The sequence below is a fragment of the Chrysoperla carnea genome, chromosome 1 (genome assembly GCF_905475395.1).
Source record: "Chrysoperla carnea chromosome 1, inChrCarn1.1, whole genome shotgun sequence".
NCBI classification, from domain to species: domain Eukaryota; kingdom Metazoa; phylum Arthropoda; class Insecta; order Neuroptera; family Chrysopidae; genus Chrysoperla; species Chrysoperla carnea.
The window spans coordinates 81,535,072-81,550,650 of NC_058337.1; the positions used below are offsets into that span (position 1 = coordinate 81,535,072).

The window sequence follows — 15,579 nt, forward strand, 5'->3', positions numbered from 1 at the left end:
CGATTTACACAATAGACATTTAATAAAGTTAAAATTGGTATTTCTTATGGCTAAGGCTACGTACACGCGGGATAGAAAACTGTCATATAGTTTCGATATATCGTAATGTTACTTATATAGTTAAAAAGTATCCGTATACTTGAACTATAATCTAGTTTTGTCAATTATAGAATAGTTAAAATCAATCTCTGTGTGAACATGCTTTTATTACATAGTTATTGAAATAAATACCATGATACTCGAAATAAAATTGTATATTAAGAAATTTTATTTAAAAAAGTGAAGGGAAACAATTGACTGAGTTAATTGTTGAAATACTTTGTATAGAAAGTGTTAAATGCCAGTGCTTGCATTATTTTTAATAAATAAGTAGAGTTTAAAACAATTATGGCGACCGAAAAGCTGCCATTTATTTGTTTGCGACTTTCGATAGGTATTAATTATAATCTTTTCTTACTCATTTTTACAATTTGACGCTGATGGGCCTAACTCTATTTTTTTCAGCTAAATGGAACCCTAATTTGACGATCAAAGCCAAATCCACAGGCATATGTATGTGTATAATATATGACTGTGGAAAAAGCAAAGAATATACAAATATAAAATATACACAGTATTCTTTGGCCAGAGTCAAGCGTCGAGAGGTTACATCTTAAAAATTGGTAGATACTCTTTCTTTTCTGCATAATCCACCTTGGAATTTTTTTGGCAAAAACTAGATTCTTCGACAAAAATTTTGATTATATTATTTAGAAATGATCTTCGTTAAGAGTTAAATTAATCAGAGAGTAAAAAGGTTGTAGAAAGGTCGGAAAAAAACAAGTATAGTTATAAGTAACTTACGAAATTTGATTAAAATTTTTTATTTTTTAAACCCTTGATAGATTGTCCTTACGGTGTAGTAGATTTGAGCAAGACACATGCTCAAAGTTGGTAGATTTACCTAAAAGTTTAAGATTTGGCAACGCTGGTGGATCTACCCTTCCTATCTCACATATATAAGCAAAGAGGTTATATATAACCTCTTTGCATACTTAGATAAGTAGTGAATTTTCAAAGTTTGCATCATGGAGGTTATAATCTTACATATTTATTATATTTTGAGGACAATATTTTCTATAGCGATCGTTCTCCTTCTTTATAACCTCCATGGTTTGCATGTAAGTCAAGTATTAATGGAGTGTCGCTCAGTAAATGTTTATACCTAATGTTAAATTTCAAATATGTAACGGTTTTTTTTTATAAAACTTGAGTAAAGTTTCAGTAAAGATGGATTTAAATTTTAAAGATATTAGTTTCAAAAATATTGATGAATTATTGACAATTGCATTAAAAAAACAGTCACATAATCCAAATGGAACCTGTTATTCCAGTAAATTATATTTAGCTTTAGTAAAATAATAATCAACTTTCCGTAGTATACAGTTTTATTTTATATTTTAGTGTTACATAAACAAAAAGCAATACAATCTTTTGCATCTGAACGAAAATTAGATGGAATTTATCATTTAAGCGAATCACATTTTCCTACATTACGCAGTCGTACATCTTATCGATATGCTCGAAACTCGGAAAAAGGAATCGAAATGAAAAGTCAAACACCTTTTGCGTTAAGTAAAAATTTTATTGAATTTCAATGTGATAAAAATTTCGAAACTGATAAGCAGAATTTGTTATCAAAAGTAAAAGAATTACCAAGTGAATGGACTTTGGTACAAATGACTTCAATTGATTTTAAAATAGATTGTGTACCATTTGAAACCCTTAAAAATTCGACACCGGAATTTTATTTAACGTTGTTTAAGTGTGGCGATGGCAATTTTCAACCATTTAGTGTGAAAATTGATGCACCAATAAATAACGAGAAACAAATTGATTTGGCCAAAGAACTTCGAGAGACTATTTTAAAACTGGATGAAAATCCTAAAGTTAATGAACATAATATAGAACAGTATTGTAAATGCAGGAATGAATGTAATATAAGTTTAAAGGTATTCTAACGAAATTTTAAATTTTATTATAGTTGAGACCAATTAAAAACAAAATCAGGTTTGCAGTATTAGGCGATTTGGTAAATCTTTACTTAAGTCAATTGAAAAAAAATGGCTTTTTGGCCCTTGGGTTCACTCTGTGATGGCGCCCACCCTGTGATCTACGGGTTGGTCATGTCTTTAATGGGATCGAATTAGCACAGGTCTGCGAGTTTTTTAGCCCTTGCGTTCAACCTCTGATGGCATACACCTCATGTTATATATGTAATTTTATCAAAAGTAAACATTTACCGAATGATCGCGAATTGTGAGATTTTTATTAGGAAATGCTTCAAAACTTTAATTTGAGCTACAAGTCGCAAATTTAGCTCTTTTTATTTTTCGGTATTGGCAATACTACAAGTGTAATAATAAGTAAACATATCATGCAATTTATTTTTTTATATATCGGCAATTTAAATTTGATTAGAAAAATAGCTTAATCTTTAAAAATATGTTACTTCGGAAGGTGACTTCAGATGTCACTATTGGCAATCAAGTGATGATCGGGAAAAATTCAGAGTATTTCGCTACTTTTTTGTACAAAAAAGCAACTTAAATGAAAATTTTCTGGAAACTCAGTAAAACTAATAACTTACTCAAGCACTGTTTGCCACTAATTGACAGATTTTTAACTACCTGCAGCCAAATGCAAATGTATTAAATTATTTTTTTAAAGTTTTTTAATCCACGGCGGTTTTATCTCGGTAATAAATTATTTTCGGACATATGTTTATATGAACTTTTGTGCTTATTTTAAGCTAGGCAATACGCGCTTAAAACAGTGCTGCAAAATTTTGAAACACTTTGCATTTTATTTTTTTGATGAACAAAATGTTAGAATGCGATGGAACAAAAATTTCAGACTCACGGAAATCGTTTAGTTTAACTCTAAACTCTGTTTTAAAATCAAATCTGACATAATATAATCTTATACTTTTTTATTGAACAAAGTATGAAATTTGATTTTATTTTACAGCAAAGTGTTTATCAAATGGAATTTTGTTGGTTAAAAAAATGGAGATTTTTGTTGTTGGGGAAATTAGTAAACTTATCCCAAGCTAACAAAATAATATTGCCACAAATTGATTTAATTTTAAAAGAATTTAAATATACTTTAAATGATGAAAATAAAAATTTAATTGAATCAATTACATTAGGCAGTCCATATTTATCTCGGCGTGAAATTGCTATTCTCATCTTAGGAATCATTCCTGATAACAAGGATCTCTCAACAAAATTGTCACGGACTATTGGAGACATATCACAAAATAATGGTAGTTTCTTACGTGGACCTCGGCATCCTGTCATTTTAATTTTAGATCAGGTAAGTACATTCATTAGGTTTGCACAGGCCAAAGCAGATCAAAGAATATAATATCGACGAATTAACTCTTAAGTATAAATTGACCATCAATATACAGGTCGTTTTTGTACCATCTAGGCATAGCAATTTTATTAGTATGACAGAATACATGCGTTATCCAATGCATCTAAGTGAGAGGTATTATATATATATACCATGTCTTAGGAATTCTGAATAACTCTAAATCGAGAGTTCCTAAGGCTTTCAGAGTTTCTAAGACTTTTTAAGATTTATTCTTTCTTCAAATATTTTTTCCACCAGGGCTGGACAAAAACTTATATATGAGTAGTGTCAAACGTAGCCTACTATAAGCACTTTGCCCCTATAAGCACTTTGCTACCATGAGTACGCCCATATCCTGTATATTATTCGCGTTTTATTCAGATATTATACCGACTTAACACGTTCGGTACTATTTGACGATTTATTCTTTCTAGCCGAATAAAATGTGTTCATTACCCTGTTTATATTTTAAAGAAATCGAACAAAGTTATTTTGCCATAACTTGACAGAATTTATTAACCAAGTTGTATTAAATTTATCGAAGAAATTGGAAAAATAATTTTATCCAATTTCTTTGATAACGTAAACAGATGAACCACAACATATGAAGTGCGCTTAATCTTGAAAAACACCTGCGATGTTTTCACACTAGCCTGTGTAAAGCTTTCTGAAAAGAAGCTGAAAGTTTTTTTTTTTGTTTCGTTTTAGCAATTAGATTATTTCCCATGGGAAGCGTGTGAAATTTTAAAACATCATCCCGTATCTCGTCTACCATCAATTCATTACGTTTATGCCCTTTATGCAGAGCACAAAGAAAATATCATAAATGGATTGGTAACAAATATAAGTCCTTCTAAAGGTACTAAAATAAAACTTAATTCTACGAGAAAATTAACAGAGTTTTTTCTCTTCAGGAGCATATGTTATAAATCCTGGTAAAGATTTACCTGAAATGGAATTACGAATGAGTAAATTCTTTAAGTATTGGACACCAGATTGGCAGGGAAATATCGGTGATATTGAGAGCGACACTTACAAACAACTCTTAATTAATTCTGACATATTTTGCTATAATGGTCATGGTTCAGGTGTACAATTTTTATCCGGAGATGTTATACAAAAATTACGAGTAAAAGGTGTTGTCATGTTGTTTGGCTGCGAAAGTGTAGCGTTCTCAGATACAGATGTTGGAATTAGTGAATTACGAGGAACATATGATAATTATTTAATGGCTTGCAGGTAATTTTCTTTATTTTGTTCCAAAATCGTATTTCTTTGCTAATAATACTTTTTTGCAGTGCATGTGTTGTTGGAAATTTGTATAAAGTAACGTCGAAAGAAATGGATTTCATATCAACAAATTTATTAAGTATGGTAATTCCATCCAAAGTGGACACTCATTGGAAATACATTGATAAAAGTAAGTGGAATGCAGAAGGGAAAATAGTTGCAGAGACAGTTTCACATTTAAAAGAAACTCAGGTACATGAACCTGAATTATTACGAGCTGTTTGTTTGGCAAGACAAACGTCCAATTTACGATGTTGTGTAAATGAACTTGCCCTTGTATGTCGCGGTTTACCCGTACTTATTAAATAACTTTTATTAAAAATTTATAATTTTTTGTAAAAAATTGTGTAATCTATGTATTTTATCCTAATTCTTAATACCTATTCTAAAATAATCTCTGCAGGTCGTAATAATCTCCTCCATTTATGAGACATTGCAGTGAATTGTTTGATTCGCTGTATTGTAAATAGTTATACAATACAGCGTTATAGTTTTACACTTGTTATATATTTTTTATAATACTGTTATCGAAAAGTTGTTATTTTGACAATAAAGTTACCTTTCCTCTTTTTGGAGGGGGAAGGGTATAAATTTACCCTCGAAAATTAATACTAGTTAACTTTTCAGCTTCCGAGATGTGGGTACTTTACAATTAGACAATTCAAATAAATTTAATAAATACAGTTTTTATTGTTCATTATAATTTGATTTTTAAAACTTTACCTTTGTCAAAATTTGCTACAGTATTATATTTCGAATATGTATAAGAAAAAATTGCATGACCAAAGAACAGATAATTCTTTTATTTTGAAAAATTTATATACAATAACTAATTTTTTTTTTCCACTAATTTATTAATGTATCTAAAACAGAACAACACTTGTAAACGTGTGTTTAACCTTGTGCAGCTTGGGCTTGACGTTGAAGTAAACGCCTTTCTCGTTCGAATTCTTTCATACGCAAAACATAACTAAAAAATAATCAAAAATTAATTTCCCCCATAGTTTATCTTCCATATTGCAAGGCGGAATTCAATATACAAAAATCTTCTGTATGTATTAACAATAAAAGTCTCATTTTTTCTAGATCGTTTTTAATTATTGAAACTACTTTCGTTCAGTTTTGGTAAAATCGATATGTATTTAAAGTAGGAAACCAGCAAAGCCTCAAAATGTTCATCATCATCATATGTTTGAAAAAAAAAAACTGATCGAACAAGCTAAATTGTTTCGAAATCGAATTGTTTTTGGCATTGTCGAACCTTGACAATCTTGTTGATAAATTTTATTCGGATTATTTGATTGCAATTAAAAAGTCAAACCCAATTTGATTGAACTTAACCATAAGTAATTCAATTTGCTTGGAATCAAATACCAAAAATTTTTTGGTAAAAATAGGATAACAGCCAAAATGCACAGAATATGAGTTAACTGTAGATGTACCATAAGCTTAAATAGTTAATTAAAATTGTTTTTTAACAAACTTACTCATCATATTCGCAATTTAAATAATTATGCTTCTCATGATGGCATTTATAAGCGAATGGCCAAACTCGAGTTCGACAACCACGGTATTCTAGTAATAAATGAGCACAATAATCACGATCTTCCAACGCAATTTTAGCTGATTCTAATTGTTCCTTGGTTGCAATCATTACTAAAAATTACAAAAAATAATATAATGAAATTAAATAATACATGATAATGTTACATAAACACTATTTGGTTAAGTTACCTCTGGGTTTGCGAGCCTGTGTGAAACCTAAGTCTGGAGGAAATTCACTTTCCTTTAAAGGGCTGGGAGTAAGTTCTGGATGTGCATATAGTCCCCATGCATTACCCATTTTGATAATATTTTTGTATAAATATTTTGTCTTTGGGTAATGACTGAATATGACTTTTAACCATAAATAATATTTGATTGTATGATTCTATAGTCTTCTTGATGTACAGCGTGTTTCAGATTAATACTGCGTGTGCTAGAAAATGTGTTCTGCAGAATAGTGACCAACTGCAGAATAACAGTTGAAGTTAGAAAAAAAAATTTGTTTGTAGTTACATTTATCCCTTTGCTTGGTAATTAATTTTAACCTGATATACCACACTTTCGTTTTCTTGATGAAAAAAACAATGATGAAAAATATTATGAAATATATTTAAATGCTTGTAATTCATTTTATTAAAAATAATTTAGCCCTGGGGTGAGTAAATATTTTTGCGGGTTTATATATCAAAAGCCAGGGTGAGGTAGATAAACTTGATTGAAAAATTGAAATTTTACTTTTGCGGATCGGAGTTTAAATACAACCATAGAGTATGTATTATTCTATGAATCCAACATTTTCTATCTCACTCGGCATTTGACAGCACCGCCAATATTCTGTTAATTTTACTATTAGAGATGTTTCTGACCATGAAGGTTATTCGCTTCGTGCGTGAATTTCGTTTCCATGACAACGATACACTACTTTAATTATAGAATTGTATGGATGCATATAGAATTGTATGGATTGCATTGAAAACTTACATTTAAAATTTAATATTCTTGTTTCACAAATTTAAATAAATAATTATGATAATTTACATTTGAAAAATAATATTTGTACAATTTGATTTCCTATTTTCACAATTTTTAATGCATTAAGTTTAATTAATTAGTGTTTTTCAATCATTTTAATTTGACAGTTTCTATATCATTAACATGTAAAGAATTGCAAATTAGTCATAACAGCCTCCTTTATCTCCAAAATTTTTCACTTAAAGCGCTGGCATCGATTTTATTATCCCTACCATGACTACGCACACAACGAATAAAGAAAAGACCTTCATGTTTCTGACCAAAAGGATAAACGTCTTCCCATAAAAAAGCGGCACATCGCGCCTCCGTGAACGTATAGGTATTATAAAAAACTTTAATTCTAAAAAGCGCCGATCAGCGCCATCGAGCAATTGGGATGAAGTGGGCGATTCTAATTTTCTACTACCTTTTTGGTTGGTAGCTCTGCTCTAGTCTATTCAGTATATAAAGAGTATTTAAACCATTAACTTCAGTGGTTATCATATTTCTTGTTATAAAAACTGTTCAAACTTTTGAAACGTAAATATACTCATCTTAACCCGTCTTTATAATTAATTTTAAATTGTATTTTCAAATATTAATAAGCTTTTAATACAAATATTATGCTTTAATATTGAATAATCATTTTCAGTTTTTTTTTTTCGAAGATACGAAGGTACAAATATCTCTTGACTAAATAAAACAAAAATGTTATTGCTAAGATTTTATGCTAAGAAATAAAATTTGTTAGGTTAGTTTTCAATTCATAATTTATATATTTTTTCAGGAGTTGCAATTTCAATTGTTTTATGCAAGAATTTTCTTCGATTTCCCAATGCTTCTTACAAGTGTTTACAATTGAAATGTTTACACCTAATATAAGAGAAAATGTAATAATACCTGATTTTCATACAAATTCGGTCAAAGATTCAAATTTTTCAATAAAAGAAGATGAGGGTGATGGAAATTTAAATACACCAACCGATTTTCAAATAATTTTCATACCAGAAATAAAGGATGAAATAATTGTAAACAAATTTGAGCTAGAAGAAAATTTACTTGAAATAAATGAGAAACAGATTAACTCTACTGTAAAAAGTCTGCGAGAAGCTAGAAAACCCATTAAAATAAATAAACAAAAGGAACTAGGTGCTGTCGAAAAACAAAATCATTCAACAGTCAAAAGATTGAGAAAGGCTCGTAAGCCAATTAAGTTCAAATTACAAAACAATGAAATCACCGAAATCATAGATAATTTCCGAGGGCGAATTGTGAAAAAAATACGTAAAAAGAAAAAACAAATTGAAGAAAACTTTCCAGAAAATAATAACAACGTAGAGGAGTCAGAATTAAAACAAAAAAAGAAACGATTTAAAAATCAAATTAAACCAGAAAGTTGTGTTGAAATAGAACCCGAAATTATTGCCAGTTTGGAAAATAATGAATTCTTTCAACAGTACAATGATTCAATCAAAGGTTTTAAATGTTGCCAATGCGGAAAAAAGTTTCCTACTAACACAAAGTTACGTATCCATGAGCGTATCCACACGGGAAACAAACCGTATCAATGTCGACATTGTAACAAAACATTTTCGAATGAAAATGCATTACTAACACATGAACCGGTCCATTTACGTAAAACAGATTTTCAATGTCGTATTTGTTTAAAATATTTTGCAACAAATAGTAGTTTAAGTGCACATGTTTATACACACACGGGGGAAAAACAATATATGTGTAGTGTGTGTGGAAAATCGTTTGTGTTTGCAGCACATTTAAAAAATCATGAAAAAAGTCATCGAGATTCATCATTAGTATGTATGGTATGTGGGAAAATGTTTAAAGATAAAGGTACGTTGTCACGGCATGTAAAAGCTCATGCAGGATTTAAAAGATACCGCTGTAAAATGTGTATAGAACAATTTTCATCGTACAGTAGTTATAAAGCACACGAATTTATTCATACAGGTATAAAACCATTTAAATGCCGGTATTGTCCAAAAACTTTTTCTTATAAAGCAAATATCAGTTCACATGAGCGGGTTCATACGGGGGAACGACCCTACAAATGTAAGCAATGTGATAAAGCCTTTATTGTGAAAGGAACATTAAAACGGCATGAAAAATCACATACGGGTGAAAAGAATTACGCGTGTGATGAGTGTGATAAATGTTTTTATACACAAAGCCGGTTACTGGAACATCAAAATACACACAAAGGTGAGAAACCGTTTCGATGTTCGAGTTGTTATAAAGCATTTACATATCGTACAAATTTAAGCGCCCATGTTCGTACTCATAATAAAAATAATAATTTAGATCATCAAGTGAAATCATATGGTGAGGAATTCAATATACAAACACAAATCGTAAGCCATGAATTTCAAAATTTATCTTCGGATGCAATATTCATTCCGCTAACTATGCCTAGAACTAATTAAACTTTGCCGGCTTGAAATTTTTTAAGTGGACTTTCTACGGACCTGTGTTCCAAAGTTCTATGACGGGTAGACATTAGACGTTTTGAAGCAGGCTATTTAGAAACAAGGGTTTTAGTAAGCATGAAGTACCGTATGAGGATTTTAATAAGATTATTATAAAACATTCTTCTTGAATAATATACTATCAAAAATTTCACTGCTGCATCAGCGCCATGGCCAATTAAGGAGTCTCGAAAAGTTGTTACGTACAATCAAAATGATACACTTTAATGGGTTTTCTATAAAATACAGTTAAACTGGAGAATACAATCAAGCTTTTATGTATTTTCCTCGATAAAGGTCTCAGTTTTAAGAGGCACGCTGGTAACCTTATAAATAGAATTAACTCTAACATCTATTTGCTTTAACATGTTTATGGTGAATAACTCGTTTCTACACCACCTTGACAATTTTTTTGTTTTTTTCGCAAATTTTTTTTGCATTTAAATTGCAATATTTTGAAAACTATATACTTAAATGACACTTTTTCTTACATTTCATCGCTATATCGATTCCTCTTACCATTTTTAACATATATTTTTCCACCCTCTAAAAGAGGTGGTTGCCACCACTTCGGCAAAAGCATCATTAGGCATCATACAACTTTCCCCCTAGAGCGGTGAAGCTTAATCCCCAATTTTCAACGAAATCGGTGCTATAGATCAAAATTTAGAGATTTCGTCTTTTTTTTCTCCTCGTTTATTAGAGTAAATATTAAACTTACCTAAAATGGCTTGATGATAAATTGTAGTAAACTTTATTTCCTATAATTTTCTTATGATAAAAATTTAACTTTTTCAAATATCATTCGAGAAAATTTTTAAATTAAACGTTAATTAACGAAGTTTTAATCCTTAACGGTGCGTCAGGGAGTTCTGTAAGGGATTCATAATTTATGTTTCGTCTGGTAATTTTAAGACACTCAGTATAGTTTCGTTTAACATGCCGGATTACATTAAATTTTGATGCACCAAATATTTTTACGCCAAAAATAGTTACCTGAATGTAAGTCCTTAGAGAAGGGCTTAAATGCTTCTTTATCAATCACAAAATAAAAAAATTGAGAGTTACTATATTTTAATCACTTTGTGTGTGCATTTTGTCGATTTTTGGATTTCTTTGCTTTGATTTTTTCCTTATTCAAGACAGTGGCGAATTCAAAAAAAGTGTAGCAGATGCAAATTCATATCTAAGTATTAACACACTCTGACTAACATTATTTAAATCATCCCCCCCCCCCCTCTAAATTAAATTCTATATCAAGACATTCAAAGACCATTCAATTGAAATTCGAAAGTGTGATTTGTGATGCTAAAAAGGAAATAAAGAACAAATGGAAATAGAATTTAATAATATTTTAAAAATTTATTGTATAGGTACATTGTATGTATTTATTATTTATATATATATATTTTGTTAAATTTATTTGAGTCTATATTTTGATGAATAAAAAAAATTCACGATTAAAATTGTTTTTATTTATTGTTCGGTTTATTTTCACATTTGGTAAAATTGGCAATTTTTTTTTATATTCTCTTAAGCCCAGTTTTTTCCCTGACTATCATTTTCTTTAGTGCAACACATTATTAAATTTTTTTAAATAAGAAAATACGTAGCCGGCTGTGTTTATCATGGTTAAACTGTCAGCTAAAAACCGGACTGTAATGATATGTTTAGTAACATTCAAAAATTTATGCAAAGAATAATTGTCATGAGTGAAACTCCGCAGACTCTCTCTCATAAGACGATTCACTTGAAAGACCACATATTCTTCAAGTCGAGATCGTGTGTGCTATGACCACCAAAATCCTTGTGGATTTTTTTGAGCTGAAGGTGGTGCAAGTATTTGACTATGCAGGGTAGCAATCACGACGTAAATTATAAGCAGTATAGGTACATTTTTATACACATAGACATAATTTACAAAAATCTTCTAAATTTATTATTTTGCATACGTTATTTTTCTTCACTATTGGTTGGAAACAGCAGTCCATAGACATCGAGAAGCTATCGCACCATTTAAAAAGATACTAATACGTGTATATTTATTTACCCCGCTGGCCCAACATAGCAATATTCTGTAAATATTTAACAAAGACTAAAAAAAGTATTACATGGAGGTTTTGGAGTAACTGATCAAGATTTCGAAGTTAGAATGTGGATATCCCCTCCTCCTATGGTAATTCACCCCAGATGGAACAACATAGCAATATTTTGTAAATATTCAACAAAATGGATCAAAAAAGTATACTCGGAGGTTTTTGGGTTCGCTGATCATGATTCTGAAGTTAGAATGGGGAGATACTCCCCCTCTTGGGGTTATTCGCCCCCCGCTGGCCCAACACAATAATATTCTGTAAATATTCAACAAAATGGGATCGCTGATCACGATTCCGTAGTTAAAATGTGGATATACTTCCCCCTTCCTGTGGTAATTCATGGTATCGAAATTCTAACTTCGGAATAGTAATCAGCGACCCCAAAAACCCTCAAGTATATGTTTCTGGCCCACTTTTTTTTGAATATTTTCAAAATTTTCAAATTTTCAAAAATCACCTCAGAAGTGGATTCTAATAATTGGCCTCTAGCAATGGCTAAACTTTCTAGCGGCATTAACTTAGATGTAGATTTTGATACATGGACCTTCCTGAACATTAAAAAAAAAAATTGGCCAGATAGATCGAGTAACAAATGAATGATAGTTTGTTTACAAAATTAAAGAGTTTTACGTCACGTAGTGGAAGCTAGTCTTTTGCCCAAACTTAAATATTTCAAAAAAATTTTATACCCACGATTTTTTTTAATAGAGATTATTATTTATTGATATATTTAAATTAACAACATATTTTTGAGAAATAATACTCGATTATCAAATTTATAAGATTTTAATTATTTTTAATATTATAAATTATTTTTCATTGTGGCATTGTGGCACTATTTCAAATCATGTATTTTTAAAGCGTATAGGTATTTTTAACGAAATGATTACGATAACTTTCTAATAAATATGTATTTTGCTTTGTACAATTGGATGGAGTTATAACTTTTATTTCCTGAAAAAGCAAGCAACTGGACTGTTTTATAGAAGTTTTTTAAAGCAATGTTTATGGACTGATTTCGAACATAAATAAATATATTTTCTATTTTGAAAACAACATTTTTTTCATAAATATTCGAGAAATATCTAAAGTTGCTACGATGTTTCGTTTCTAAAAGTATATATTATGTATGTTTTGGTACATTTGGACTTTATTTTAACTAAAACATAAGAATTGGTAGAACGTAATAATTGCGACAATTTCTTTTCTTTTAAAATCCTACTATAACGTTGAATTTTAAATATTAATACAAATTATAGTTCGACAGTTGAAAATCATACGCCAGCGTCTTTTTTTACGTTTTTAGACTCATTAAGTTTGAAAGCTATGGTCAACAATGCGTTTAGCAACATATTTTTCCAATGAACTCTATAAAATTATGACTGAACCATAAACTTTTCAATCATTAATAATCTTAATTTCAGTTCATTCGACAGTCCTGTTACTAACCGCGCACCGCCTGTCGCTCTAGAATGAAATCACCATCTTATACGTATAACTTTTAAGCCTATTTCGTTATAGAGGCAATATTTGTTACTCTTACCTTCGTACTTTCTTTTTTGTGTGTTTCTCTTTGAATAAAATAAGATCTTTAAAAAACAATTGAAGATTTTGAAATGATCAAAAACGTGAGCAAAATATACACAACTATTAGGAATCGAACTAGAATCCGGCAGTTTTGTATAACTTTCACGTTGTTATTATTACCATTTTATCTTGTTGAAGAGAAGTTTTGCGTTCGTATTCTAGCATTATTCAGATAGATAATGTTATTTTTTAAAGGCAATTGTATGCGATATAAACGTAAAAATTTATATCACTCTAGCCTGTAATTAAATACGTTGACTTATACATGAAAGAGTAAATTTTGAGTTTCTACGTAATGAAATATAAACTGTCGTTTTATAATTTGAGAGAAAACTGAAAACTAATCCTCATTTAAAACCATTTAATAAAAAAAAAAAAAGGATTTAGTATTTTCCATAAACCCACGATAATTTTCTTTTATGTGATGATTTCTAAAATGAATATTCTTAGAGTGTTTATTGAATATTAATATGGTGTCAAATTATATATCGATTGAGCGTATGAATTCACTTTAATAGTAAAATTGGTTTTTAAATATTACTAAACTTTTATATAATACACCTAAAAATTATTACAATTATATAAATAATATATATGTACATTGAATTTGTTTAAAATATATTTATATAACATATAATAGGATGTTTCTAAAAATATGCAAAAAATTTCGGAACCATATTCTTTGAATAATTTGCACTACCTATGCAAATTAATAAGCTGCATCTGCAGAATAACAAGAAATCTTCAAATTGATTCGGAAAGTATAAACTTTTCATCAAAGAGATGTTCATGGGTCTTCAAATATGATATCTAATTTTCGAAAATCTTGTAATTGGGCATCGCGTAGCAAGAGATATACTTTAGGGAGGAGTAGCCTCCTCTCTTAAAAACTCGGTAAAATTAACCAAATTCCAGATTTTGCTGTCCGATTTAAATTTTTGTCCGAAAAATTGAAATTCGTAAGTTTGCAGCATTCCTTATCATTTTTCGGCTTCGTATATTCGCGAATCATATATAATATACATTTTACACGTATAAATTTGACATATTTTTCGAGTGTGGTTATTCTGGGACATATTGTAGATATTATACACATGAATGATGTAAGTATAATATACATCCTCAGTTCATAAATTTTTTGCGTATTTTACGTGAACATGCTGTGTAAACATAACATTGGAAATAAATAGATTATTATTAATTAATAATAATAACTTAATAAATAAAGCTATATATATTGACTGGAACATTATATAATAATATTATTATTATGTATGTATTAAGTAGTAATAGACGTTTAATTTATTATTTATTGTACATTATTAGTTATCATTCATTTTGTATTTAATATAAACTTAAAAAATGTTTAAAATGTTCATTTTTTTGGGACACATTATTGCTATCACTAGTTTCAATTTTATTATATAAGTATCATTGCACAAATGGTTTTTTTTTTTATTTTCATATATTTAATTAGACCGTTTTAATAAAAACACTAATTTATGTCTTATTTTATTATCAAAAATTCAGTCGTTTTATAGTGTACTTGCACCTCAAAAATGGAGTTTTTGAGGAATTTTATTTTAAAATAGTTTTGAATTTTGTAAATGTCTATGTCAGTTAAAATTTTTGTTGGATAGTTTGTAGTTAATTTTCTTGGAATCTAGATGTATGAATCGATAAATCAGTTATACAGTAGGAATTATTTCTACCGATTGGACAAATTGCATATTAAACGTGACAATATTGCATCTTAATATAGACAACTTGCATTGAGTATTTGTCACAAATTCATATATAAATGAAAGAATAATTCATCTAAAATATATTTAAGTTACTTTTTTTTAAATTAATAATTCCATTTTTTTATTAATTATTAATAATAAATAGTTATATTTTTGAATAAAAGAAACGGTAGTGACGTATTTACACCCGTTGAGGCAGTAAGCCAGTCGAAATCACGCTAAAATAACATTTTTCAGCTTGTTTCTATGGAAAATTGCATTATAATATATTGAAAGTAAGTTTAGAAACAAACCATTTATCATTCTGCATGTTATTTTATCATTTCTTCGTGCGGTGGCGTTACTAAAAACGATGTGTTGACGTCACTGGCGTTTTAATTTATAGTTTAGAGCAACCATTCTAAACTATAATAAAAATGGATG

At 29.3% G+C, this 15,579-nt stretch overlaps 3 protein-coding genes across 3 annotated transcripts; 2 read left to right on the forward strand and 1 right to left on the reverse strand.

Annotated features, from left to right (window-relative positions):
• The first annotated feature begins 1,249 nt into the window (after positions 1-1,249).
• LOC123305694 (separin) lies at positions 1,250-5,101 on the forward strand. Its single transcript, XM_044887482.1, has 6 exons — positions 1,250-1,372; positions 1,444-1,991; positions 3,010-3,357; positions 4,108-4,258; positions 4,314-4,638; positions 4,698-5,101. The coding sequence occupies exons 1-6, from the start codon at positions 1,270-1,272 to the stop codon at positions 4,996-4,998; spliced, it is 1,776 nt and encodes a 591-aa protein (XP_044743417.1). The 5' UTR covers positions 1,250-1,269; the 3' UTR covers positions 4,999-5,101.
• Positions 5,102-5,359: 258 nt separating this feature from the next.
• Positions 5,360-6,624, reverse strand: LOC123305713 (NADH dehydrogenase [ubiquinone] 1 beta subcomplex subunit 7). Its single transcript, XM_044887506.1, has 3 exons — positions 6,424-6,624; positions 6,177-6,345; positions 5,360-5,659 (listed from the first exon to the last, which is right to left on the reverse strand). The coding sequence occupies exons 1-3, from the start codon at positions 6,530-6,532 to the stop codon at positions 5,584-5,586; spliced, it is 354 nt and encodes a 117-aa protein (XP_044743441.1). The 5' UTR covers positions 6,533-6,624; the 3' UTR covers positions 5,360-5,583.
• Positions 6,625-8,080: 1,456 nt separating this feature from the next.
• Positions 8,081-9,686, forward strand: LOC123291438 (zinc finger protein 69-like). Its single transcript, XM_044871731.1, has 2 exons — positions 8,081-8,093; positions 8,173-9,686. Exons 1-2 carry the CDS (start codon positions 8,081-8,083, stop codon positions 9,684-9,686), a joined length of 1,527 nt encoding a protein of 508 aa, XP_044727666.1.
• Positions 9,687-15,579: the final 5,893 nt, after the last annotated feature.

Excerpts from the sequence above, each read along its gene's own strand:
- LOC123305694 (XM_044887482.1), top strand. The coding sequence starts at position 1,270 with ATGGATTTAAATTTTAAAGATATTAGTTTCAAAAATATTGATGAATTA. Across the intron at positions 1,373-1,443 it reads AAATGGAACCTGTTATTCCA|TGTTACATAAACAAAAAGCA; the intron begins GTAAATTATATT and ends TTTATATTTTAG. Across the intron at positions 4,639-4,697 it reads AATTATTTAATGGCTTGCAG|TGCATGTGTTGTTGGAAATT; the intron begins GTAATTTTCTTT and ends ACTTTTTTGCAG.
- LOC123305713 (XM_044887506.1), bottom strand. The coding sequence starts at position 6,532 with ATGGGTAATGCATGGGGACTATATGCACATCCAGAACTTACTCCCAGC. Across the intron at positions 6,346-6,423 it reads ACAGGCTCGCAAACCCAGAG|TAATGATTGCAACCAAGGAA; the intron begins GTAACTTAACCA and ends TGTAATTTTTAG. Across the intron at positions 5,660-6,176 it reads TTAAATTGCGAATATGATGA|TTATGTTTTGCGTATGAAAG; the intron begins GTAAGTTTGTTA and ends ATTATTTTTTAG.